Source organism: Mobula birostris, chromosome 6, assembly GCF_030028105.1.
Source record: "Mobula birostris isolate sMobBir1 chromosome 6, sMobBir1.hap1, whole genome shotgun sequence".
Lineage (NCBI taxonomy): Eukaryota > Metazoa > Chordata > Chondrichthyes > Myliobatiformes > Myliobatidae > Mobula > Mobula birostris.
The window spans coordinates 157,460,116-157,477,550 of NC_092375.1; the positions used below are offsets into that span (position 1 = coordinate 157,460,116).

Sequence of the window (17,435 nt, forward strand, 5' to 3'; positions counted from 1 at the left end):
GTGGCTTCCGTCCCACTGCTAGATTCTGGGTCTTACACGCAAGATGAGGCCTGCTGCATTAGTGAATCCAATTTGGTGGTGGTAAATTACTGCACATTAAAGTCATATTATCATTACTTTGCATGCTTCCAATATAACTGATGGTGAAGATTAATTTATAAAATGGCATCCTGCTGCAAACTGAAGAATGAGAGATGCTAGAAAACTGAATGTTGTCGCTGTACTAGCTTACAGTACCCAAAGGGCCTCCTTGTAACTGATGTTTCTTTGAATTCCATTCCTTTCCTCGTAAGTAGGAATATCCATTTTATATCAGCTCTAGAGCTGTTCATACCAGATGCTGAAAGGCCTTATGAGATACAAACAGGATTCTTGGAAATTTCTGAAAAAGTAGTTTTGGATTAAAGCGAATTTTCACCATCCAGAATTTCCCAAACACCTTTTGGCTGAAATCAGAATGCTAACCAAAAAAAAAATTACATTTTTATTTATAACTGAGGTTTTATGAGTGCATGCAATCATGAAAACCAGAAACATTGAGAGAAACGCATTATGAAAGAATTGAACTTACGTCAGAACCCCTTGGACCAGGGAAACCCATGACACCTGGTGATCCCCTTGTTCCAGGGGAACCAGGTGGACCTGCAGGACCCCGATCTCCAGAAGCACCCTGGTGATGTAAGAAAGTTTATTGCACATATAATCCAATCAAACAGAACACCATTTACAATGATTGAGCTAGTAATCATAATAAAACACTTAAAATGCTTTATGCTTACCTGAAAAATTGGATTAAACGTGTATCAGCTCTGATCATATCTGACTAACTCCATACTACTTTTAGATAGTCTTTGTTCTATGATCAACAATTTATTATGTTCATAGGTATTAATAGATAATGTGGGAACCAAGGAAAGTTGGAGATAAGGTGCTCAGAATGTAAATGAGCTAGAGGAAGAGCTCATGTTTTCCTGAATAATTCACGATTCAAGATTGCTTAAGATCAAGTGTAAATAAGAACAAAATAATTGTTTCTTTGAATCTGATGCAACACACAAAAAACAGAAGGAATTAAAGAACTCAATCATTTTTAAAAACACAATAAATATAAATGCCTAAGATAGCTTATATACTAGATTGATTGATGTCTATAAAGTGTCTCTAGGCACAGGAGTGTCTATACATAAGGTGACAGACAGGAAATGATAAAGTAGTGGTGGTTGGGGATGTGGACGAGTGGGTTAGTGAGTGGAGGAGTTGATCATTCTTACTTCTTGGGGGAAAGGAACTGTTTTTGAGTCTAGAGGCCCTGGCGTAGCCTCTTCCCTGATGGGAGTGGGACAAGCAGTTCACAAGTAGGATGGGTAGGATTGTTTAAGATGCTACTGACCCTTTTCTAGCACCCTTCTGTATATTGGTGAGTGGACTGGTGCCGGTGATGTGTTGGGCAGTTTTGACCACCCGTTGTAGAGCCTTCCTGTCTGTTGCAGTGCAGTTTCCATTCCACGCTCTGATGCATCTTGTTAGGATGCTCTCTACTGTGGTCCAGAATTACATGAGTATAGATGTGCATAGTCCAGCTCTCTTCAGCCTCTGCAGAAGGTAGAGACATTGGTGAGCTTTCCTCATTGTGTATAGTGTGTTCTGGGACCGAGAGAGGTTGTGCGAGGAATGCGCACTCCCAGGAGTTTGAAACTGCTCACAGTTTCCACTGCTGTGCTGCCCATGTAAAGAGTCATGTGAGTGGTCCGAGTTCTGCTGAAGTTGTTAGCTATCTCCTTTGTCTTGGTTGACATTAAGGACGGGGTTATTTACCTGGCACCAGGCTTCAAGCTGTTCCACCCCCTCTCTGTAGGACATCTCATTGTTGTTGGTGATGAGCCCCACCACTGTCAAGTGATCGGCGACCTTGACAATGTGATTACTCAGATGTTTGGCCGTGCGGTCATGTGTGAGCAGAGTGTCCAGCAAAGCACGTATAATAAGAGAGACTTAGAGTGTATCTGGCTTTCTCCTAGTTTGCTCCTTCATGTTCTTTGATTATGTATTCTTTGTTGTCCAATGACTAAATACATTTTGACCATTACATTTAATTGACTGATTTCAAGATTCATTACAAACATGACAGTAGGAAATAACATTTTTAGATTTCATAGCGTGCATGATTTTTGGACACTTATTTACAGTTGCAGCAGTGGTGCAGTAGCTGGTAAAACTGCGTCACAGCCTCTGTGAATCATGTTTGATCAGCCATCGTGAATGTTGCTGTGTGATAGTGTCAGTTTTTACCTAGCTGTTCAAACTTTCTACAACATTCCAAGATTCTTTTGGTTAGTAGGTTAATTCTCCCTGGTATGGGTACATGGGAGGGAATAAGTTACATGGATAACCTTGGCCGGCCTTGAGGCCAGTGCTATGGAGACGGGTTGGGCATGCTAGGACTTTATTCTTTGGAAAGTAAGAAGCAGAGGGGTTATATTCTAGGGGTATACATATCATGAGGGGCATAGAAAGGGTGAATGCACATGGTTTTTTTCCAGAGAAAGGGAACCAAAAATAGAAGGCATTGGTTTACGGAGAAAGGAGAAAAATTATTAAGCATGAATGAGTTGGTCAAAGAGCCTGTTTCCCTTTGTATTATTCCATGACTCTATGATAAAATTGGTGGAATAAAATTAATGGGATTTCACTTTCAACTGCTACTGGCTTGTCAGTTCAGGCGGCCTCCTTCTCTGCATCAAGAACTATACAAATGAAATGTGAATGAAGTGGTGGATACAGGATCGATTTCAACAATTAAGAGAAGTTTGGCGAAGTACATGGATGGGAGGAGTATGGAGGGTACGATCAAGGTGCATGTTGTTGAGACTAGGCAGAATAATAGTTCAGCATGAACTAGATTGGCCAAAGGGCCTGTTTCTGTGCTGTACTGCTCTATGATTCTATATAATATAATTCATATATAATATATTTTGTTTTATTTCATTATATAATGAAATAAGAGAAAGAAATAATGGAAACAAGTATTTTTGTAACTTACTTGTGGTCCAATTCTTCCATCTTTACCAGGCAATCCTGCGGGACCTGGACGTCCCTAAAGCAAAGATATAATTTGTATAAATGTATATAATATATTATTATCATAATCACAATCATTTCTTAGTATTTCTGTAGCAACTACTTGAACAAACCAATGCCGTTGCTAGAGACCAAGCACGGGAATTATCCTGTATGATGAGCCCTCTGACCCAACCCGATAATAATGTTCTAAAAGTCTAAGAGATATATTTGATCCTTTAAAAGTAAATAGCAAAACACTCAGTCTTGAAGCTTATGATGAAACTTATGAAACTAAAACTAGCAATATTAAACGTACTTATGTGGACTTAAATAAAGTCAAGTGGCTCCAAATGTAATTAAGTGGTCAACAAAAAGATATCACATCTGGTGGTCCCTAGTTCTAAACTCCAAAAAAGAAATGAATACACAAAATTCCCTTCTCTTTTACCACGCCCCCACCTCTGTGACTAGCTGCTACTTAGGCATCCGTTAGTCTTGTGAGACCATGGATTTGTGCCTTGGAAGGTTTCCAAGCTTGGGCAAGCTTGCGGCAGTTGCCCATGCTGCAAGCCTCCCCTCTCCACGCCACCAAAGTTGTCCAAGAGAAGGGCCCTAGGGCCGATACAGCTTGACACCGGTGTCGTCACAGAGCAATGTGTGGTTAAGTGCTTTGCTCAAGGACACAACACACTGCCTCAGTCGAGGCTCGAACTAGCGACTTTCAGATCACTAGACCGACGCTTTAACCACTTGGCCACGCGCCAACAACTACTATAATAAACATAATAAACACACAGCACAGGATACAACACATAAAACAGATACATGGCTCCTACAATTTCATCAAGAAATTGATATGTTTCTTACTTTTTCACCAGGAACGCCAGGATCACCATTACGACCTGGTTCGCCATGGGCTCCTCTAGGTCCAGTTTGGCCAGGTGGGCCAGTTTCACCTGCTTTGCCCTGTTATGATGCGAATTACACAGTATTTACATGGACAGCTTTCTGGAAATCTTCAGCCAGTTGAAAAAGAAATAATGTTTGAAATTTTCATAAAATAGAAGCTCTGACCTTGTACCCAGGAGGGCCAGGTACACCTGAGGGGCCTCGAAATCCAGGAGTACCCTAGGAACAGGAGCAGAAACGTTAATGTTTCAGCTTAGTTTAATTATGCAAAAATGTTGACTTTGAAGGCAACTTATCTGTGAAGCTGACCTGGGAGGAATCACAAAGCAGAGCATTAGGTATAAACAGACTTACTGTGTAACCTTCATGATGTGCAACAAGTTACTTGGGCTAATCAACTCTTACACCAGAATGTTGTTCATTGACTTTAGTTTGGCATTCAATACTGTAATCCCCTCCAAGCTGATCGCCAAACTTCACCAGCTTGGTATCAGCTCATCCCTCTGCAATTGGACCTCGGACTTTCTGACTAACAGACCCCAATCTGTTAAATTAGACAACCTCTCCTCCTCCATTCTCACCCTGAACACCGGCGTGCCCCAAGGCTGTGTGCTGAGCACTCTTTTGTACTCCATTTTCACCTATGACTGTGTTCCTGTACACGGTTCTAACTCCATAACCAAGATCGCAGATGACACGATGGTTGGCCTGATTAGAGGGGATGATGAGATGGCCCACAGGGACGAGGTCAGCACCTGGCCACGTGGTGTGCCAATAACAACCTGGCCCTTAACAGCCAGAAGACCAAGGAAATTATTGTAGACTTCATGCATGCTATGAGCCACACTCATGTCCCCATCTACATCAAGAATGGAGTGTATATCAAGCTTCAGATTCATTGCTGTCCATATTTCCAATGATCTCACCTAGGTCTGAACTCCTCCATCCTGATCAAAAAGGCGCAACATCGTCTTTATTTCCTGCGGAGCATCAAGAAAGCTCACCTCTGTCCCAGGACACTAACAGACTTTTACCACTGTACTGTTGAGAACATACTCACCAACTGCATCTCAGTGTGGTGTGGCAATTGTCCCGTATCGGACCGTAAAGCACTCCAGTGGGTGGTGAAAACTGCCCAGTGGATTATTGGCACCCAGTTGCCCACCATTGAGAACATCTACCATAAATGCTGCCTGGGCAGGGCAAAAAGCATTATCAAGGATGCATCTTACCCTAACCATGAACTTTTTATTCTCCTCCCATCCGGTAGGCGCTACAGGAGCCTCCGCTCCAAACCAACAAGCTCGGGAAGAGGTTCTTCCCTGAGGCTGTGACCTTGCTGATCCTCACATCACAGCGTTAAGCAGTATTGCACCCATATTGGACTATCTCAGTACTTATATATATATGTATGCTGTAGCACTTATTTTTTATTTGCAGTTATTTTGTAAATAATACTATTCTTTTGTACTTCTGGCTAGATGCTAATTGCATTTCATTGGCTTTGTATCTGCACTCAGCACAATGACAATAAAGTTGAATCTAATCTAATCTATATCCCTACAAGTCACAAGCTCTACTTGCGTTGTTAGTTAACTCTCTTCTAGAAATGAATTTAAAGGCAATGTCAAATGTCAAAAGAAAAACTTCAATCAGTGGAGGGAAAGGTGGAATTCCTCATTATTGGGAGAGTTATAAACAACAGGGATAAAAAGAAAATAGTAGATATAAAAAAGGATCATGAAGCATGAAAGAAACATGGGGTGGAGTAGAGTCCATTCCTCTTTCTTCAATTTCTACAATGGACGACTGGATCGTTTGCATCATTGGTATGACATTTCAGTTTATGGGGGTTGTACATGTGATTTGGAAACCTTTGAGTTATAGAAATGATTTGTAATTTGGATGTCTTTAATAAGATAGAAATCCTTTGTGCATTTTAAATGTGTTTTAAGAATGATGTTTGGATTTAAATGTGTACCACTGAAAATTAACTACTCTGTTTTAAAACTACTCTGTTTCAAACTACTTTGTTAGCTGGAAATATCTTCTTGGCAGGGAGGGGCACCACTCAAGTAGTGGATATTGGCAGCTAAACTCACCATGGAGAATAAACAGGAAAGTGAACTAGTCTTTGATTGGTTGTTCACTTCAGAAGGAGTAACAGACCGTACGACCCCATTTACATCGGTGGTGCACAAGTGGAACAGGCCAAAAGCTTTAAGTTTCACAGGGTCAATATCACAAATGACCTGACTTGGTCCAACCAAGCAGCGTCCACTGCCAAGAAGGCCCACCAGCGCCTTTACTTCCTGAGGAAGCTAAGGAAATTTGGCCTGTCCCCTAAAACCCTCACTAATTTTTATAGATGCACCATAGAAAACATTCTTCTGGGGTGCATCACAACCTGGTATGGAAGTTGTCCTGTCCAAGATCAGAAGAACCTGCAGAAGATCGTGAACACAGCCCAGCACATTACACAAACCAATCTTCCATCCTCGGACTCACTTTACACCGCACGCTGTTGGAGCAGTGCTCACAGGACAATCAGGGACACGACCCACCCAGTCAACATACTTTTCATCCCTCTTCCCTCCGGGAGAAGGCTCAGGAGCTTGAAGACTCATACAGCCAGATTTAGGAACAGATTCTTTCCAACTGTGATAAGACTGCTGAGCGGATCCTGACCCGGATCTCGGCCATACCTTCCAAACATCTGGACCCGCCTCTCGGTTTTTTTGCACTACCTTACTTTCCCTTTTCTATTTTCTATTTATGATTTATAATTTAAATTTTCAATATTTACTATTGATTTGTACTCCAGGGAGCACAAAGAGCAGAATTAAATATCGCTGTGATGATTGTATGCTCTAGTATCAATTGTTTGGCAACAATAAAGTATAAAGATTGGGTGATTATAGAGTAACCTCCCCCCCCACCTTTAGTGAGGGCACTCAAGGGTATTTATATTGGATCGGGCTTAAGGTCTTCATTTGAGTCTCGAACTTTATGGTCAGCAAATCCAATACCACACCTCATTAGCTTGAGGATAAGAAACCAAGAACAGGGAACACTCTGGGTGGTGACTTAGGACAAATAGTATTCCAGAAATCTGTTATGAGGTCTCAGATTTGAATCATATAGACTCCAGGCCTAGTTATCTAAATTTTCAGGCAATACTAAGTTAGGAGAGACAGTAATTGAGCAGATGGGAGCAGAATGTTACCAAGAGAAACAGGGAGATGATGTGTGTGAACCAGGAAATTCCAGATGGCATTCAGTGTTGGAAATGCAAACATTATATTTATTTTATATCAAGACTATGATCTAACAAAAAGAGACCAGGAGTCAGAAATGAACAATCATATTTAGGTGTGCACAAATCATGTAGATTTAGAGGACAGGTGCAAAAAGTAGGGCAGAACAGATTGTGACTCGTGTCATTTCTAGGGTCAGGAATCAGACTTCATTTAGAGCACCAAGCAATGCACACAGAATGCTGGAGGAACTTAGCAGGCAAGGCAGCAACTATGGAAAAGAGTACAGTCGATGTTTCGGGCTGAGACATTTTGGCAGGTCTGGAGCACACCATGCTCTTTATGCGGGCATTTGTGGCACATAATAAACCTTGTTTGGATGGGGATTTGATGAAGTGGTTAAAATTATACATTTATTCTTTTAGGGGAATCCAGAACAATGCGGGCATAATAAAAATTTGATTTTTTACATGATGCAGGTTTTTACTTATTATACAAAGATGACAATGAAAATGAAACAGAGACAAGTAAACAGAGTTGAGGTAAAATCAAATAGAATGAAATAATTTATGCATCTATGTTCCTATTACGAACACCAGCATCATTGTTTTAAAACACACACCAATTACATGAAAAGAAACTTATGCATTCCCTTATTTGAAGAGCAAAGATAAACAGAACAGTACTCTGGATATGTTCTATGCAGAGGCAGGGTTCAATGATAACACATTGCTTCCTTTAGTCCCTGAAATGTGAAGATGCTAAGAATTCTTGGAGACATGGGAGACCACAGCTGTGGAAATCTGGAGCAGAAGCAAATTGCTGGAGGTACTCAGTGAATCTAGCAGCATCTTTTTTTGGGGGAGGAAGAGAAATTTTGATGTTTTGGGTTGAGAATCTGTATTTTGGGTTGGCTCAAAATGTCAATTTCAGTACGCTGGATGAACTCAGCAGGTCGGGCAGCATCAGTTAGAAATGATGAGTTGACGTTTCGGGCCGGAACCCTTCGACAGGACTGAAGAATGAAAGATGGGGAAGGATTTGAAAAATCCTTGTAGCTTCAGTTGAAAGACCAGTAATTCGAAAGACCTGAAAGACAAAGGGGTACGGGGGGGGGAATCATTGACGTCATAGCCCTGAAAACAATGGGTAGTAGAAGAAGGAGGCGGAACCATGAGGGAGCTGGGGGAGGGGATAGAGTGAAATAGGGATAGAGGAAGGGAGGGGAGGGAATTACCGGAAGTTGGAGAATTCTATGTTCATACCAAGGGTCCTTACTGGTCTTTCAACTGAAGCTACAAGCATTCTTCAAATCCTTCCCCATCTTTCATTCTTCAGTCCTGACGAAGGGTTCAGGCCCGAAACGTTGACTCATCGTTTCTGACTGATGCTGCCCGGCCTGCTGATTTCATCCAGCGTACTGAAAGTGTTGCTTTGATCACAGCACCTGCAGATTATTATGTGTTTTCGAAATGTCAATAATTCCTATCCCTTCGCAGGGATAGCTCAAATTCTCTGAACTCTTTCAGTCGTTTGTTTCTTGTAAAGTGTTCTCTTTCTTTCTCTCTCTGAAACACCATCTACTTACATTTCATTTTGTGTTTCAACATATGTTCTTAAATAATAGAATGCTATTTAAAATTCTGAGAATTACACAATAAACCACACAGTATAAGCTCTTCGGCTGAAATATATTCACTATTACTTGAATTTGACATTATCCTTACATTCACTGAAAATCTCTAAGGATTTTGAAGTGAGTTATATTGATAACAATTTAAATAACTTAGAAGCACTTTCTGAATTTTCCAAAACATACAATATTTGCTCCTTAATTGGGCATTGCTACTGGGAAAAGTTTGTAGCCCAATGCAATACACACAAAATGCTGGAGGAACTCAGCAGGTCACGCAACATCTATGAAAATAAATAATCAAAGCTTTTTAGCCCTGCCTTCACTCCCTTCTTTTTCACCATTCTGAATGGACCGCTTTCTCTGCAACTCCGGATAGTTGTACAGTTTCTCAGGCAACCACAGAAGATACAACCCCCCCCCCCACCTCTTAACCTTTCACTTCCCACCATAAAGAGGGCCAAATATTGCTTCTAGATTAAGAACAAATTCTCTTGCACTTCTACTTTTGCACCCAGTGCTCACAATGTCTCTACATCAAAGAGGCTAAACACAGATTGTGTGAACATGAGTTTCCAGTCTTGTGTCATGGTAATTCCAGATCACCCAACCTCCAACCTCTCAGCCTTCAACTTTCTACAGAATTTGAACAATGCCCAATGTAAGCTTGAGGAATGACATCACAGAAGGAACTTCCTGCTTGTTTCCATTTGCTTCCCTTTCTTTCTCTAGATGCGGTTCTTGTTTTGCTAAAATATGTGAGGAGCATTTACTTGTTGGAGTTTAGAATAATGAGGGGGATCTCACTGAAACTTATGAATATTCAGAGGCCTAGTTAGAGGTGACATGAAGAGGATGTTTTGAATAGCCGTGAAGTCTAGGACCAGAGGGTCAGAATATCCTCGGAACAGAAGGATGACCCTTTAGAACAGAGATGATAAGTACTTTCTTTAGTAAGAGGGTGGTGAATCTGTGGAATTCATTGCAACAGATGGCTGTGGTGGCCAAATCTTTGGGTGTACTAAAGTGGAGGCTGATAGGGCTAATAAATGAGCAATGTTTAAGATTCTGCAGTAGATCTATACTTATTAACTCTTGTACACCACAATGAATTGCCTACTCTCCTGAATGATAAAAGTTGGTACTTACGCTTATGCCAGGAGTACCCGGTGGACCAATTGGCCCAGTTTCACCAGGGACACCTGGTTTGCCATCTTTACCAGCAGGGCCAGCAAAACCAGGTTGCCCAGGTATGCCCTAGCAGTAAGATAAAGGTAGAATTAAAACATAGAAATTAATTAGCACTCAAAGTTCAAAGTAAATTTGTTATCAATGACTGACAAACAACTAATGTGCAAAAGATAGGTAGCTGTGGGTGGGTGATGGGGAGGTACAAGGGAGTGATAGATGGATGATTAATTAACTAATTAATACTGAGAACATGAGTTTATAGTCCTTGGCACATTTTATCAAAGCAGTTCAGAGTTGAGATAAGTAAAATTGTCCATGCTGGTTCAGGAACCTGATGGTTGAAAGGTAATAACTGTCCCTGAGTCTTGTAGTGTCGGACCCAAGGCTCCTGTACCTCCTTCTCAAAGATGCATCAAGAAGAGGACATGGCCTGGATATTGGGGGTCCTTGATGATGGATGCTGCTTTCTTGGGGCAGTTTCCTTGAATATGTGCTGAAAGATGGTGAAGGCTTTGCTGTGTTGAACTGAAGTCCCTCAGCTTACTCTGTGGTGCTTAGCCAAAGTAGAATGAGACATCTTTGTAACACACCTAAGCTACCTTGCTGTGACATAACATTAGTGAGGAGTTATGACACTTGCTTTTCATTTTACACCAAATAAAACAAGGAAACAATTTTTTAGAATGTACTTAGATCTTAAGTGGTCTTATCCTTGGTAATAAAGTATATTGTGTTGTTTCTAGAAAAAGTTCATGACAATCAAATCATGACGGTTTTTCATCACGATGTAGGCCTCAAATTCGATTCAATTGGATGAATCAATTAAGATCTGTACAAACAAGTAAGTTAAACTCAAATGTTAACTTAATGTCAAAATAATACTAAAAATGCAATAACTTGGTCATTATCTTTACTTTCCGATGTAATATAAAATAGCACCAGACTTACAGATTCTCCTTTTGCTCCAGGTTGACCAGGTGGACCACTCTTTCCAGATTCGCCCTTAAAAGTGAAAGCGTTACTCTTGTTAGAAAGCAATTTTAGAAATAGTTTTGTTTTCTGATTTGACAGACTACCAGGTGAAATATTACATCTGACTGGTATATCCTTTGTACTGTATTTCCTGTAGGGGCTCCCAACATGTGGTCCATGGACCCCTTGTATAATGGTACTAGTCCAAGGCATAAAAAAGGCTGGGAACCCCTGTCCTATAGGAGTATTTCTAAAGCTAACCTCTGCAAATGTTGTATATCTTGGTAACACTGTGTAATAGTAATAGAAAAAGCAGATACATACATGTAAACTGCACAAATGTTTAATATAACAATAGTAGTTGGCATGCAATAATCTATAAACCGCTTTCAGGGTGTTGTTTTTATTTTTGTATTATGGCTAGATGACAGTGTGATGGTCAATAAACAGGGAAAAGGAAAGATGTACTCTATTATCAGACCAGAATCCGACTCATGTGGACAAGGCCCTTATGCTGTGGTATTGCCTATTGCAGTTGCCCACGTGAGGAGACACCAGAGACAGTGTGGGAGAGAGAAGAGTCTGCTCCACCATTTCATCTTGGCTGGTTTATTATCTCTCTCAACCCCATTTCCTGCCTTCTCCCTGTAACTTTTGACACTCTGACTAACTAAGACCCTAAACTGGTCTTAGTTAATAAACTGGACTGGTCAAAGAACACTGAGGCTGTCTACAAGAAGGGTCAGAGCCGTCTCTATTTCCTGAGGAGACTGAGGTCCTTTAACATCTGCCGGACGATGCTGAGGATCGTGATGCCAGTGCCATCATGTTTGTTGTTGTGTGCTGGGGCAGTAGGCTGAGGGTAGCAGACACCAACAGAATCAACGTAAGGCCAGTGATGTTGTGGGGACGGAACTGGACTCTCTGACGGTGGTGTCTGAAAGGAGGATGCTGTCCAAGTTGCATGCCATCTTGAACAATGTCTCCCATCCACTACATAATGTACTGGTTGGGCACAGGAGTACGTTCAGCCAGAGACTCATTCCTCCGAGATGCAGCACAGAGTGTCATAGGAAGTCATTCCTGCCTGTGGCCATCAAACTTTACAACTCCTCCCTTGGAGGGTCAGTCCTGGACTTATTTCCTGGCATAATTTACATATTACTATTTAACTATTTATGGTTTTATTACTATTTATTATTTATGGTGCAACTGTAACGAAAACCAATTTCCCCCGGGATCAATAAAGTATGACTATGACTATGACTATCAACCTCTGCTTTAAATATAAAGTCCTCCACAGCCATCTGTGGCAATGAATTTCTCAAATTCACTACCACCTGGCTAAAGAAATTCCTGCAACACATATAAAAGTTGCTGGTGAACGCAGCAGGCCAGGCAGCATCTCTAGGAAGAGGTGCAGTCGACATTTTAGGTTTGTAAAGAAATTCCTTCTCATTTCTGTTCTAAATTGACGTCCCTCTATTTTAGTGGTTCCTAACCTGGGGTTCACGGTGCCCTTGCTTAATGGTATTGGTCCACATAATAAGAAAGATTGGGAACCCTTGTTCTATTCTGAGGCTGTGCTCCCTGGTCCGAGACTCATCCACTATAGGAGACATCCTCTCCATATTCATTCTATCTAGGCCTTTCAATATTCAATATCAATCTAAACCTTTCATACCCCTCCATTTTTCTTTCATCCATTTGCCTATCTAAGTGTCACTTAGATGTCCCTAATGCCCTATTGTACCTGTGTCTCCCTGGCAGGATATTACATGCACCAACTACACTTTGTGTTGGAAAAAAAAGCACTGACATTCCCCCTATACTTTCCTTTAATCAGCTTAAAATTATGCCCCTTGTGCTAGCCATTTAAGCTCGGGGTGGGGGGAGTCTGTGGCTGTCCACAATCTATATCTTTTATCATCTTTACATCTCTCATCTTTCTTCACTCCAAACAGAAAAAAAAACCCTTGCTCATTCAACCTTTTCAACTCTGTTCTAAATTGACGTCCCACTATTCCAGGGGTTCCCAGCCTGAGGTCCACGGACACCTTGCTTAATGGTATTAGTCTATGGCACATACTTACCGGTAGACCTTTATCACCTGGAAATCCATTAGTTCCTGGTGGACCTGGAGGACCAATGGGACCAGGCCCACCAATGTGCCCAGGAGTTCCAGGAAGACCCTAAGAACATAAAGAAAACTGGTGTGAATAGTGTTTCTACTAAAGGCTATACTTTTGGATAGCGCCAAAGGCATATAACTAAAACAGCAAACGTAAAATAACAGGACAATTGAAATTTTAATTGGTCCCTTTAAAATGTAGAACAAAGTACCTTTGGCTTCTGTTAAGGAACAGATAATTCACATTGAGTGATTAAATCATGTTCAAATGAAAGATGCAAGCCAAATTAATGAGACATTTATCAGATTGTCTCCTCTATAATCAATGCATTACTCCACTGTATTTGTTACATATTTTCACAATAAATGAAAAATGATTTTGATGTAACTGACCTGAAGCCCTGGTGAACCAGGTGATCCATCTTTTCCAGGATTCCCCTGCAATACAAATCAGAAGTAAACAGACAGATGTTGTTTTCCACCATTTACTAAATGGTAAATGGAAAACTGATGTGCAGCAAATGTTGGTTACGTACAGGATTTCCTCGGTGTCCACTAGGACCAACATTCCCTGGTAGACCTCTAAGTCCTGGAAGACCATTGGAACCAGGAGGACCTTTTTCACCAGATTCACCCTGCAAGGTAAAGTATTAAAGACTAGTTACATTCTTGAAAATGTGTAATCCTTTGGATAGTTTGTACATAATCTAAATTACAAGAGAAAAAGATGAAGCGTATTTTGCTTTCTAATCATTATTTAAAAGAGACATTTTAATGTAACCATTCTTAGTGATGACAGGTTTTGCCAGGACATCAATTCTGTAGGTCTTCCATCATGTTTGTAACTATTTGTACTTTGTCCCATTGAATTCTCTCCAGGATCTGGGTAGAAATAGGAGGTAAAAGCTGAACTTCTCCCTTCTCTAAGATGGAAACTCCCACCTTAGCAGCCTCTAGGGACCCAGTGAAATATTGACAAGACAGAAATTTTGCCTCTTCAAGCTACGTTACATGGCGTGTGGTGGCGGAACATTGTGAATCTTCTCCCTGGTTCTCACACGAAGAAGCAATCTCAAGATATACCAGAAAATTCTTTTGATTTGGTCCTTAGAAAATTGAAACCAGCTAGCAGCAGAGTTACTGAGTTCCAGAGTGAAAGTCCAAAATTTTCTGGATAAGATTGTAAAATATCCCAAAATTTCTCCTTGAGATGCAAGAGACATATACACCTCTTACAGTAGTTCCTCATTGGTCTTGATGCCCATGGGTGTATGACATGTAGAACTATTTTCTTTGATGTGCCTACCTGTGTTATCTTAATCATTCAATCTAATTGTGCTCTCTTTACATTCAGAATCATTTCCACTATATTAACCACTGTAGCTTTTTATATGTTTTTTTTCTATGAGCTTGAACAATTTGAATTTGAAGAGATGAAATTATAAAGTGATACAGCATGGATACAGGCCTTATGGCTCAGCTCACCTAAGCCAATCAAGGTGCCCATTGAAAGTTAGTCTCATTTGCTTGTGTTTCGGTCCATATCCCTAAAATAAAATCCCTTTTTCCTGGGACAAAGACTGTGTACATTCAGCATCTTAATGCCCTTTTATAAGGTCATTCCCTCAGCTTCCTTTTCTCTGGGGAAAACAGTCCCAACCTCTCCAGTTTATTCTTCTAACTCAAGCCCTCCAGTCCTGGTAAAATCCTTGTGAGTTTTTTGGCATTCTGTATAGCTTCATCACATCTTTCCTACAGCGAGTGGCCAGAGGCACAGTCTTGGCAACATCTTGTACAACTGTGACATGACATCCTAACCCTTCTATTCAACTATCCAAACTTTGAATTCAAGCATGATATACAACTGCTTCACCCACCTGTCTACCTGTATTACCACTTTCAGGGAACTATGTGCTTGTAAGCCCTAGGTCTTTCTGTTCAACAACACTCTGCCAGTCACTGTATATGTCCTACCAGGTTTAACTTCCCAAGATCAATTACTTCACACTTGTTTGAGTTAAACTGCATCAGCCATTCCTTCAACCACTTTCACAATTGACCTACATTTTGCGGTAACCTTCCTTGGTATCCATTGTTCCACGAATTTTATCATCATCCAGAAACTTTTTAATCATGTCACTAACACTCAACAAAATCATTAATCGTTAGAGTTCTCCATCTGAAAACAATCCTCACCATCACCAAGCCAATTTTGCATCCATTCAATTGGATCATCATGGATCACTCTTCTGGATCAGCTTAGCAACTTGTACTTATAGGCTTCATGGTCAAATAAGTTGACATTCCTTTTGTACAGTATTGCTTTCACCGCACTTGTTCAAGCTACCCTCCCTCTCCCATTAGATGTAAATTTTGGCTTCATTGTAAAACCTGCATTGTAAATACTGAAATTCATAACTTAACAGCAGAATTTTAACACATAATTTGGGAAGACACCTCAAAATCTGTGTAGAATGTCACCATGACTCCTTTTCCTCTCTTTCCTGAACATTATACACTAAATAGGCACTATTAAAAGTGAAAGACAGATCAATTTTCAGTCATCAATCAACAACCCTAGGAATGATTATTACATTATTTGTTCAATTACTGTTTGTAGCAATTTGCTGTCCATCAAATGCTGTCACTTTTCTCTTTGTCAGAACCATCAATCACACATTGCAAGTACAGTAGACGCCAGTTAATTGGGCCATCGGTTAATCGGGACAGCTGCTTATTTGGGACAACACTTAAGAACAAGATCTAATTGGGAAAAGAGTCAGAACTCCTTTTGTTTATTTGTGACTTGATGCCACTTAATTGGGACAGGAGACTGTTGTTGAACAGTTTCAAACCAATGTCAGTCATGTGCACTTGTGTGGCTAATAGACACTACAATGTGTTTAGAATGAACAGTTTTGAAATGGGCATCAGTAGTGTGTGTTTGCATTCAAAAAGCAATGATTTTTGTCACTGATAGTTGCTGAGGCAATTAAGAACTGTTTTGCTCACTGTGGTTTCAAGCATTTAGGCTTGAAGGTGCAAGAAATGGCAGGGAGTGTAATTGAAATGGCTTCACTTCACAAGTTAGGAACTATGTAGAATTTGAAGGTATCAACAATAATCTTGAATGTTACAATGAAATGAAGATTTGGAGGATTCAATTGTTGAAAGCATTGTATGAAGGCAATCCATTATCTGCATTAGGTGTGGGACAATAAATGCTGGGCTTGCCAGCAATGCCCAGATCCTGAAGAAAATAACTAAGTCCATGAAATAACTCTGCCATGGATGGTCCCAAGTCTGGCTGCAAAAGGGGGAGTATTAGACTCGGGGGCCAGCAACCGCATCCCGTAGAAACCCGGCGCTACAGAAACATTAAGAGAAGCCCCAAAGACCTCATCCCTGGGAAAGAAGGGATTTTCTAGGATGGGCTGCATCTATGGGTCCAGGACAGAGGACTCTGGCAAGCTGCCGTCAGCAGCTTGTACCCCAGTAGGGGTGGTGGGTTTAAGAAGATGAAGCCCATGAAATGCCTATTGTCAAACATTCAAAGTAAATGTACTATCTAAGTAAGTATACCATACATGACCTTGAGATTCATCTTCCTGCAGGCAACTACAAAACAAAGAAACATAGTAGAATTCACGAAAACTCTGCATCACAAAGACAGCCAAACATCTAATTTGCAAGAACAAAAAAAAAATTGAAAACAATAAAAAGCAACAAACAACCCACAAAACATAAGCCACAGAGCCCCTGAAAGAAATCCACATACTTTAGGACCTGGTTGACCACTAGCACCAGGATTCCCAGGATTGCCATTTCTGCCCTAAACGGAAATATAAACAGAAATTTTATTAGTATGAATTTAAAGACAACCATATAAGGAGAACTGAAGGGGCAGTATGAATAATGCTTTGCACTAATTACACATTTCACTTACAGGGGGACCATCTTTACCAGGACTGCCATCATATCCTCGTAAACCCTAAACAAAAGATAGACCCATGTTTAGAGACTGCTTCCAAGGAGAATCTTAACAATAAAATCACTTCAATATTTTATCAAGGGAAGTAATCAGAATTTAATGATTTTAGATTTCAACTTGAAACATGTTTCCATAAAATCGTCAATTTCAAAATTGAATTCCAGTTATTAACTTTCAGGCCCTAGAGCAATATTTACTGGTTGCTATAATCATTACTTAATTTTTTACTGTTACTATGGAAGATGTGATTATTTTCATTTCATAATATAGATCAAAGTTACCTGGAGAAAA

At 40.4% G+C, this 17,435-nt stretch overlaps 1 protein-coding gene across 1 annotated transcript in view; it reads right to left on the minus strand.

The window, feature by feature from the left end:
- The window catches only part of LOC140199506 (uncharacterized), a 131,291-nt gene that overhangs the window by 39,581 nt on the left and 74,275 nt on the right, over positions 1 to 17,435 (minus strand). The window contains exons 14-24 of the mRNA XM_072261703.1: positions 17,100 to 17,144; positions 16,932 to 16,985; positions 13,690 to 13,788; positions 13,547 to 13,591; positions 13,116 to 13,214; positions 10,999 to 11,052; positions 10,009 to 10,116; positions 4,135 to 4,188; positions 3,928 to 4,026; positions 3,041 to 3,094; positions 572 to 670 (exon numbers count right to left, since the gene is read on the minus strand). Of these exons, the coding sequence (XP_072117804.1) occupies positions 572 to 670; positions 3,041 to 3,094; positions 3,928 to 4,026; positions 4,135 to 4,188; positions 10,009 to 10,116; positions 10,999 to 11,052; positions 13,116 to 13,214; positions 13,547 to 13,591; positions 13,690 to 13,788; positions 16,932 to 16,985; positions 17,100 to 17,144 (810 nt within the window). The remainder of the gene's footprint in view (positions 1 to 571; positions 671 to 3,040; positions 3,095 to 3,927; positions 4,027 to 4,134; positions 4,189 to 10,008; positions 10,117 to 10,998; positions 11,053 to 13,115; positions 13,215 to 13,546; positions 13,592 to 13,689; positions 13,789 to 16,931; positions 16,986 to 17,099; positions 17,145 to 17,435) is intronic.